The sequence below is a fragment of the Cynara cardunculus genome, unplaced genomic scaffold, assembly GCF_001531365.2.
Source record: "Cynara cardunculus var. scolymus isolate 2C unplaced genomic scaffold, CcrdV1 Un_Scaffold_2526, whole genome shotgun sequence".
Taxonomy (NCBI): domain Eukaryota; kingdom Viridiplantae; phylum Streptophyta; class Magnoliopsida; order Asterales; family Asteraceae; genus Cynara; species Cynara cardunculus.
In genome coordinates, this window is record NW_020201123.1 from 1 (window position 1) to 10283 (window position 10283).

Here is a 10283-nt window from a genome sequence, read left to right on the forward strand (position 1 = left end):
ATATATGTGTATATATATATATATAAATATAAATATATATATATATATATATATATATATATATATATATATAAAGGGTGGTTCAAATACTAATCAACTATTTTGTACTAACTATACTAACCAAAACTAACCAATCAAATTCATTCTTTTCTTTATGTTTAAATGTAACATATACAATTAATGCAAGGGTGTTTATGTAATTTAACCATTATGTAACTCCCTAATATTTAATTAGGAGTTACAAATCTTTGGAGATCCCTCGATTTTCTCTTTTCCTGATTATGAATTTTATCTCATTCATGTTCATGAGTTTGATGTCAAGTGAGGTTATACACATAAGTATTTTCGTTATGTAAGTGTAAAAGATCTCTGTATCGTCCGAGTAATATGGATAATACTAGCGTAAATCATATTGATAACATTGGAAATGGCGAAGTTAAACATGGATACGGCTACGTTCGGAATTCGAATTCCGGTGATGAAGAAGATGATCAAAGCTTGTCGATTGGTAAGTGATTAATATAATGTTTATTTTACTTAATTGGATAGCTATTGCCATTGTAAAGATGAATTTGTGTCCATATTTATTATCATCATTATGAAAACCAAAATCGGTGTAAAAAGAGCATAAGTTCGAAAAAAATGTTTCCGGTTATGCAATGATGAAGGTGCTGGATGAAAATGCATTTAACTACATATGAACACAAGGCCACTATGTGTTTATGTCATTATTTTATACAAACACATGTTGTTCTCTATTTTATTTTTTTATAAATATAGCGTTTGCTTATAAGTGAAGTATGAACATTTTGATTCGAAAGTCTAATCATTTTTCAATGCCCTTTCAAACTTAACAAAGAAAATGACTAATGCAACTACCCACGTTCGTTTTGATAATACCCAGATTAATCCTTACGCAGTCATTACATATGATATATAAAATGGTTTAATGATTCAAGCTGGTGTATTTAGAAGAGGATGCTGATATATATAAGCACAATGAACAACCCTAGTACAGTTGTTAATATGGTCAGGTTCGTACGTATCAAAGTGAACTACTTGTTTACCTGTCCAGTCATTGTTTCATATCGCTACGAAAGAACAATGTTGTACAGTTGTTCAGATGGTCCGGCTCTATGTGTTAATGTGATCAGGCTCTGGGGTTGTGATATGATTACGGCATATGTCTCATGTGAACTACGTGTGCATATGTCTCATGTGATAAGGCTCTATTTGTTATTGGATGTCGACATGTAGATTCATGTACAACTTGTGTTTACACCAGGTGCTGATAATATAATTTCTTCACAACAAGAAATTGATTATGATATAGTCGAGAGTTCAAAAGGAATAAAGTTTTTTACCCCAAAGGTTGATGACGCGCTGAAGCCAAATACCAACACACAATATGCATTGATGAATGAGGTTGAAAAGATGTACAGGACTTACGCGGACAATGCCGACTTTGATGTTTGTATTCATGCAAAAAAAACAAACAAGCACGGCGATATTCAAACTAGGTGGTTGGTCTGCAGCAGGCAGGGAACCCCAAGAAAAAAGGATTTTGATTTGTTGGATATGCATGTCGGTGAAAGGAGATACCGCAATACAAACATCAAGCGTTTTGGGTGTAATGCATGTATAAAAATACATTTGACGAAGGATAGGGCTTCTTACGAGATTTATGAGTTTGTTGAGGCACATAACCATGCATTGTTCGATATTAATGATCGTCGTTTCTCTCAGAAAAATAGACAGATGAAGTATACAGACTTCAAAACTGTACTAAACAGCTCGAGTTACAAAGTTGGTGCGAGAAGGGCTCACCGTATTCAAACCGCATTGAACGGGGTATTCGAACATACGCGAGTCTCCGAAATCGACTTCAAGAATTTTAAGAGGGATGCTGTTGCTTGTGTTGGGAATAAAGACGCGAAGATGTTGATCAATAAATTATCAAACAGACGGGATATTGTCCCCGGTTTCTTTTTCGAATACAAGTGCAATGAACAAGAATTGAGCGCAATTTTTTGGGCAGATGAAGTTGCTAGAATTAACTACAAAGAATTCGATGACGTCATATCGTTTGACGGGACTTTTCGCACTAACAAGTAAGATTCCCAAGTGCAATACAGTTATTTGTCTTTCACATCGTTTCTATTTTTTTAATTATCAAATGACGTGGCTACAAATACAAAACTCATAATATTCGATACGTTTTTCCAGGCATGCAATGATCTTCGTTCCCTTCCTGGCTGTTGACAACCATAAGGCGTCCGTTGTTGTCGGATCCGCTCTAATAAGCGGCTAGACAATTGGTAACTTTTCTTGGGTTCTAAAGGCTTTTCTAAAATGTCATGATAAACAACCTTTGTTCGTGATTACAGATCAATGTTCGGCGATGAAGCAGGCTATCCCGATGGTTTTCACGGAAGCCAAGCATAGACTCTGTATGTGGCACATTATGAAGAAGGTGCCTTCAAAGGTAAGTAGTATCGACTGAATTCTATTGTATTTAAATGAGGTTTCTGTTTTATTCGTTCATTTGTTGAATCCTTGTAAACACAGGTTAGTGCCGCACTTAATCACGATCCTAACTTCAATAAAGTTATCAACAAGCTCGTATGGAACATACATATTGGGCCAACGGAGTACGAGACTCGTTGGCATGAGATGATTCATCAATTCAATCTAGGTGGGGATACTTGGTTCACAGAGATGTATGAAATTCGACACTCATGGATCCCTGCCTATTATAAGGACACGCCGATGTCTGGACTAATGAAAACAACATCAAGATTTGAGAGTTCGAATTCGTATATTAACATATACGAATCGTACTGGTTTGATTTGGTTCAATTCCTTAATAATTACGATGTAGCTATAGAGAAACAAAGATACAGACAATCTATCCACGAAAATGTCATGAGGACGACTAATCCAAAGTTTGCTACTCCGTTGTGTTTAGAAAGTCATGCATCAAGCATATACAGTCGAAACGTGTTTTTTGACATCCAAAAGGAAATAAAGAAGGCTGTTTGGTTTTGTAATATTGAGACCGTCGAATGCCGTGATGAGTTAAAGTCATTCGTGATAAGCCACAAAACCAAGATATCATCTAACAAAATTACGTATCAGGTATCATATCTCCAACTCACCTTCTACAAACTGATTCCTATCCTTTTTTATTTTTATTTGACTGTTGTTGTTTTTACCATTTCTGACACGACAGGTGTGCCGTAATTACTCAACAAACACAGTTGAATGCGATTGCAACCTATTCACGCGTAACGGGTCTCTTTGTCGTCATGCGTTCAAGGTACTGATAAACGACGAAGTTGAATCCATTCCGGAAAAATACGTATTACGTCGTTGGAAACGACAGTTAGTTCCAGTACAGATACAATCCGCAAGAGTGCGTTATGGTGAGGTTGATGCCGAAAAAGAGAAGTGTATAATTGATGTATATTCCAAAGTCGATGACATAGTAAGCATCGCCCGTAATGATAAATATATATTGGCTAGACTGGGGCGTAACCTCGATAAATTCATGGGTGATATAGAGAAGGAAGTTCCATACGAAGACCCATCACAACAAAAGCTGGATGCGATTAGAGATCATCTAGGTGTTTCCATACTTGATGAGGTGGACATCCTACCATCGTCTGGAATATGGAACAAGGGTTGTGGCACTGGCAAGAGGCTGGTAAGTGTGTCCGAAAAAATATAAAATAACAGCAAAAAAGCAAAACGAAAATGTGCAACGTGTGGACAACGCAGTGGCCACAACTCATGTAATTGCCCAGAATTGATAGAGTAGTTAGCATTCAATTACATATGTTTTAGGATCGTTTCCGTTGCTTAGTTGCTGTTGTCTAACTGACGTATGTTCGTGCGACGTTGTTGCCTTGTAGTTTAGATTTCGGTTTGTTTGTTTTTATTCAGAATATTGGTTATGCCATTTAGTTTTTTTTAATGTCATGCGCCGTTAAGGATGTTTATTCAGACTATTGGTTATGATGTTTAGTTTTTTTAGATGTCATGCGTCGTTAAGGATGTGTTTTTCGTTAATATCACATTATGTTCCAACCGTGTATGTGACACCGTGAATAACATATACACTTTCAATAACTTTTCGAGATGAAAGTTTATACAGTTAAACGTTTGAGCACCTACTATAATGCCACATGTAGACAGAGTTTAACAATAATTGTATTTTTGATACAGTAACATGTAACTAACAGTAAGGGGCTATTTGGTTGTTTGGATTAAGTCATACATGGATTAAGCTATCGGTAKTGGTGWACCAATACATAAACAACCATACCCTAAGTCGGTTAACAGTTTGGGCATTTGGTATAGTCACCAAATAACTCACTAAATCCACATAACTAATCACATTATCAAAAAGTACACCCGTATCAACTGTCTAAACTTTTCCTTGTATCACCTCGGCCTAGCGGAAAACATAGGATAACTTCAATTTTAGGAAGAATTTAACACCTGATATCAATCCCTGCATCAAAAGTAATTGACCAAATATACCAACAGAAAACCATTTTATGTAGATGTTCTATAGGCTATAAGATTCATCAGGGTGTTCAAAAGACATACTTCATTTAAAAAAAAAAAGGTGATGCAGTTTCATGTCCCAAAACTATTGCCCTAACATAACTAAACTAGAGGATAAAGTTCAAAATAAAAACTAGAAATATTATAATGTCAACACCTACTACAAATTCCATCTACCCTTTCCCCCGACCTTTTTGTGTATCACCATGCTTCTTCGCATTGTATGATGTCTCCATTGCGATGAATCGATGTACATCTTTTATGACTGCACTCTTTTTGATGTTCTCCTCATTGAGTATGAGTTTGGAGCAATACTTAGTCCGTAAATCCTTGAGTTGCCGCTTTTGCTTCGTGCTCTCCTTATACAGACCACAATCCCATTTCCCAATGTCACCTCCAAAAAAGGTCTCCATATGCCACATGAGCATTACACCACAGTCGATCGATCCTTCACGGGACTGCCACCTGGTTTGGATCTTTTCCTGGTCCGTTTCTGCATATATTTTCCCAGCCTCATGTCCCTCTCTCATTAGATGCATAATCAACATGTCTTGCTGAATAAATCATAAATAAATATAGTTAGATATGGTGCATATTGTGCATCCAGACTCTAAGACTAATAATAAAGTATACTTATATAGTAATAGATCCAAAGATATCTTCAATCGTGCCATCACGATCCGTGGAGTCAACAATCATGATTGATGGGTGTTTTAGATCAAACACTACCATGTAATAGTACGCATCTTCTAGGACCGGGAAAAATATCTATATAATGATTATGGAACCTAGCTGTTAGTATTTCAATACGCGTTCAGGTATTGTACAATTATCTTCATACCAAAATGTGATACATACCATGTCAACATTACGCATACCGATCAGCCCTTTGTCATTTAGTGTGTAGCTTGATATGATATTTTTGAAAATCTGGTACCTTTTGTGCACATCCAAAGATTGATCTCTCATGATTGGATCCATCTGCGCACAACACAAGGTAGTTAGTTTCACTTAACAAAGACGTGTGTTCTTTGTAGATTTACATAAGAGGTATTAACATATGAAACTTTACAATTCAACTACGCAAAGGTGTTTTGGTTCATTGCTGATAATCTGTATGAACACGCAGCATAATTGAAATGTTGACGCACATGAATAGTTCCATTACATGTCATGTGATAATAAGACCAAAGGCCACACACAACATATTAACAACCATAGTAAGCAGAATGTGTTCATAAATGCACAACAACATCACATGAATAAAATCATAATTTCGTTCAGCATGCCATGTCTGTGTTCATATCCCGACATGTGAACCAGTAGCTCAGATGAATATATGATCCGACTCGGTCATGTATGCATAACAATTATAGGAAGTCTATGAAGTCGTATGTTCACAAGGTCGACCTATATTTTGCGTTAAAATAACAAATGATCAGTGTCTGTTATTGTTGTGAACACTTATCTCATATTACTTATATCGTTGGTCTTGTGCTTGCTGTGAATAGTACTTCATCACAGTTTAAAACCGGATAGGTGTGTATACGATCCTCACGTCGTATATCTCATATTTCGGGTGATAGGTGCATCACCCACTAGAGTTTAACCTAAATCACAGAGCCCGATCATGTGCTCATGCGTATCGATACAAACAAGTTCATCACCCAATGTTCAGTATCTGTGATAACTGTGAACAAGGTAATTCGAATCTGTTCAACTGTATGCAACCTCGGTGGACATATGGGTAGAGTTAATGTGACTCGTACATGCACAAATGAACGCACACGCCCATTTTTTGCATAAACACTCAGTCACGTGTGTCGATTCATACATAGCCGATGAATGAATCCACGTCCGCTGTGTCCCAGGTAACATATTGTTCAATGTTTTGAACATCCTTGTGCACATCAAGTAGTCAATTTAGGGTGGCAGCGGGTCAACTAATCGCATGAACGAACACAAAAGTGAACCTTTATCGTGTGAACTATAGTTAATGAACGTAATGATCACACATTGGTTCATATCGATACAAATGAACCAATGTTGTTCATGTTGTTCAGCTGGTCAGGCTCTATGTGTTAATATGCTCAGGCTCTGTCTGGTGATATGATTAGGACATATGTCTCATGTGAACTACGTGTGCATATGTCTCATGTGATATCCATGTGGGCATGCATAATGTGAACTCCCCGTACATATGTTTCGGTTACGTGACCTGCTGTCATGCTATCTCGCTTTCACTATCACTCGACTGTACGTGAATCTACATGTCGACATCCAATAACAAAGTAGACATTTACACTATAAAATGTAAGCACCTACAATGCTAATTATAACAGCTGTTACTTTGATATTGCACATTGATTTGATCATATACATTTTTTCATTTGAATAAGAAACTTGGGTAGTATGTAAAGTTACCGCAACATATGTCGGATAGAAAAGGCGGCGTGGAGATTCATGGCTCCTTAATCTCTCTTCCCTGTTGAGGACTGTTGACCATGCGTCCAAAACATCTTTGCAAACCCGGGACTGGGATGCAAGTGATTGCATTGCTTTCCGTGTAACGATTAGTCCGTTTGGTGAGGAGAAGACTGGCTCACTGCATAGTTACAATCATAATATTAGGTCATCGAGTAATAAAAAATATATTTGTTATAACAAAATATTAAAATATTTCAATGATGTGACTTACATAATTCCACTGATCCCTCGCATTACCCACTCTTGTAGCTTACGTTCATTGTTAGTTACGTCAAACGTAACAACCCGTGAAACATAAGGTGATTGTAGCTTAAAACTAAGCTTTGGATCCCTCCTTTCCCGTGTACTATCCACAACCGGAACGACTTGTTTATCGCATAGGCTTAACCCCAGATCAAACGATGGTGGATCGATGTCACTATAAGCAACAAGTGGCTTTCCACTACTTCCTTGCATACCATTAAACTGCTCCTTCATCGCCTCTCTTACACATCTTTCGTGACTGACTTTCAGACTGCTCAATAGTCCTATTTCGGACACTTCTAACTTTGTCCTCCTGTGAGATGAATGATGGCCTCTTTAACTGTACTGTATGATCAGCCTGCTTACTCGACCGCATATTATATCTCGTGTGATGCGCAGACTTCTCATTTGAAGCCCTATCAACCTCAGCGATTACTGTCGGACTTGTCCAGAACTGAGATAATGGGGACAATAAATCAACATCCGATATGGTCTCCATCTTCGCAGGTGTTACTTCAACAATAGCCAACGTCAGCACGTGACCCGTCATTGGCGGTGTAGCATCTGCAGTGGGTGGTTGTGACTGCTCGTAGACCATTGGCTCTGTTGGTTGGTTGTACCATTGGCTCCCTTTAAGTACTTGTGACAACTTATACTTGAATTCTTCAATTTCAACGTCCCCGAGAAAACGGTCAATAAGTGATGTAGATGCAAATCTGCCTCATCTCTTGCGGTAGACAACTCATGAATCTTATTCCATATACTCTTAATGCATTTCCTGAAAAAAGAAAATGTCAAACTCTTAAAAAGCAAACAAATATACCATATGTACTAAAAAATGTTAACATCTACTTCGTGCGTTTCATGTTATGAACTTATACTAACTTGATGCAATGTTATCACACCGATTTATTTCTAAAAATTACAACAATAAAGTACTTCGTAAAAAGGGTGTACCGTATCGGTTGCGCCCCTGTTATATGAATTTGGGTACGTAACAAACATATGTTCGTTCACAAAATAGCCAGTTCAAAGTGTTAAACTGCTTAGGTATGAAAATCTAATACTTCGGATAATAAGTATGGATTAAATTGTACTCTAAATTACATGAGAATAACATTTTCACATAAAAAAACGTCAAGCAAACAAACATCTAACTCGTATTGTATTATAAATAAATATACACAAACTATTGTATAGAGTTTACACATTTACCTCATTCGTCATTCCATCGTCAATCTCTTGATTATGCCAACTTGATTCCCCAGTAGCCTTCACTTTCATACCCGGATCACCATGCTTGTCAACTGGTGCATGCTCGATGTTCGGCACATGTTTAACCTGTGCATATCCCAGTCCACCACCTCTAATATCAACCTCTTGCCTTTTCCTCAACAAATCCATCGTCCATGCCCTCAAAGGAGTGTCCCGTCTTCGACTTGAATGCGTGCACATGATGTTGAATGTACATACAGTAACTGAAAAAATTGTACAAAGTAGTTAGTATTTACACTTGTTGTATAAAGTATATTTACATATATTGAACTTCTTACTTACCGTTAAGCAGGTTAATGGCCCTGCATAAAAGGACATAAGGCTGTCCCTATTCCAGCATTTCTTACTTGTCTTTATGCAGTTGTATATATATTTACACCAATCAATCTTTGGTATAATATCTATGATTTGGAGGCGGCTCAGGAAACACAAATTGCAAACTCCAAATCGGCTGCATTCTACGAGTGTATTGATCACTATAACCAGTAAACTCAGCTTGAACATAGCTCCTGCATCAGATGATCTATGCACAGCATTCATAACATCCTTAGGCCTCATCCGGTCCTTGTTGAATTGCTTCATCCATGTCGCAACCATGTCATCAAGGAATGAGGTTTGTTCAACCGAATTCAGATCCATGCCCCCCAATGGCAGCCCTAAAACTTCATGTATCGTTTCAACATTTATTGGGATTGAACCGGTGTTCATCCTAATGTTCATCGCATCTACATCTAACATATCCACGACGTAAAACCCCAATTTGGCCGGAATCCCGTCTACTGTCATATCCAGCAAAGATTCGAAGCCCATGTCCTTGATAGCTGCTCTTTGGGCAGCGGTTAGGCACTTGACTGTTTCATACAATGTCTTGGGCGAGGTCCTTGTTCTAATGCCCAACGTCGGGTCCTTTGAATCATTCTATTCACATGTTGCGTTACCAAGTGCAGTTCCCTTGTCCTTACATGTGATTCTGGTAGCTGCCTTTACTGGAGGCTTTTGGCCTAGCTGGAAATCAGTATCACATTCCATCCCTGTGTTCAGTAAAACATCTTTCAACGTCAAATTAGAAACATCAAGCAACAACTGCATATATCATCCAATTTAAAAAAAATGAATTACATATGCAAATGGGTATTAAATCAAATATTGAACAAAAAAAAACTTCGTTGATTTGCATAGTATATGAGTTGTTTACCTGTATAGACTGATTGAAAAATGCAATATAAAGGTGGTATGTGCAGAATGTTCACGCTTATATGTCAGTGGGTATCGTTTTAAAGTGTTTTAAAGTGTAATAGTTAAAACTGTATATTTAGTGTAAAGCATTGCTCTTGCATATGGGAAGGGTGCTCCATAAAATATGTAAATAACACGAATCTATATTTCGAAAACCAAATCTATTTAAGCTTCTATTATACTAAAACCCTTAGTTTTAGTTCTTTGTGACTTTTTTTTGAGTACACAAGAAGTGCTTGCATGTACAAATGAAACGAGGAATAACGACGCAAGACGTTGAAATGCTAAACTATGTTAGACGATAGACTGTATATGAGTTTCGATTATGATTCAGTTATGAAACAAGTATGCAGTCGGTTAGGTTTGATTGTTAAGTGTAAGTTGTTAAAAACAGTTCAACAGTGTTCGAAAAAGGGAGCTATATATGTTCCAAAGTTACCTGTAACTTTATCTAGGCTCGCGTCATTGGG

The 10283-nt window shown here is 37.3% G+C and overlaps 1 protein-coding gene across 1 annotated transcript; it reads left to right on the top strand.

Annotated features, from left to right (window-relative positions):
* The first annotated feature begins 387 nt into the window (after window positions 1-387).
* On the top strand, window positions 388-3879 carry LOC112503105 (protein FAR1-RELATED SEQUENCE 5-like). The gene is made up of 7 exons (XM_025107175.1): window positions 388-508; window positions 1286-2111; window positions 2227-2306; window positions 2388-2485; window positions 2569-3138; window positions 3233-3706; window positions 3847-3879. The coding sequence occupies exons 1-7, from the start codon at window positions 388-390 to the stop codon at window positions 3877-3879; spliced, it is 2202 nt and encodes a 733-aa protein (XP_024962943.1).
* The last annotated feature ends 6404 nt before the right edge of the window (window positions 3880-10283 follow it).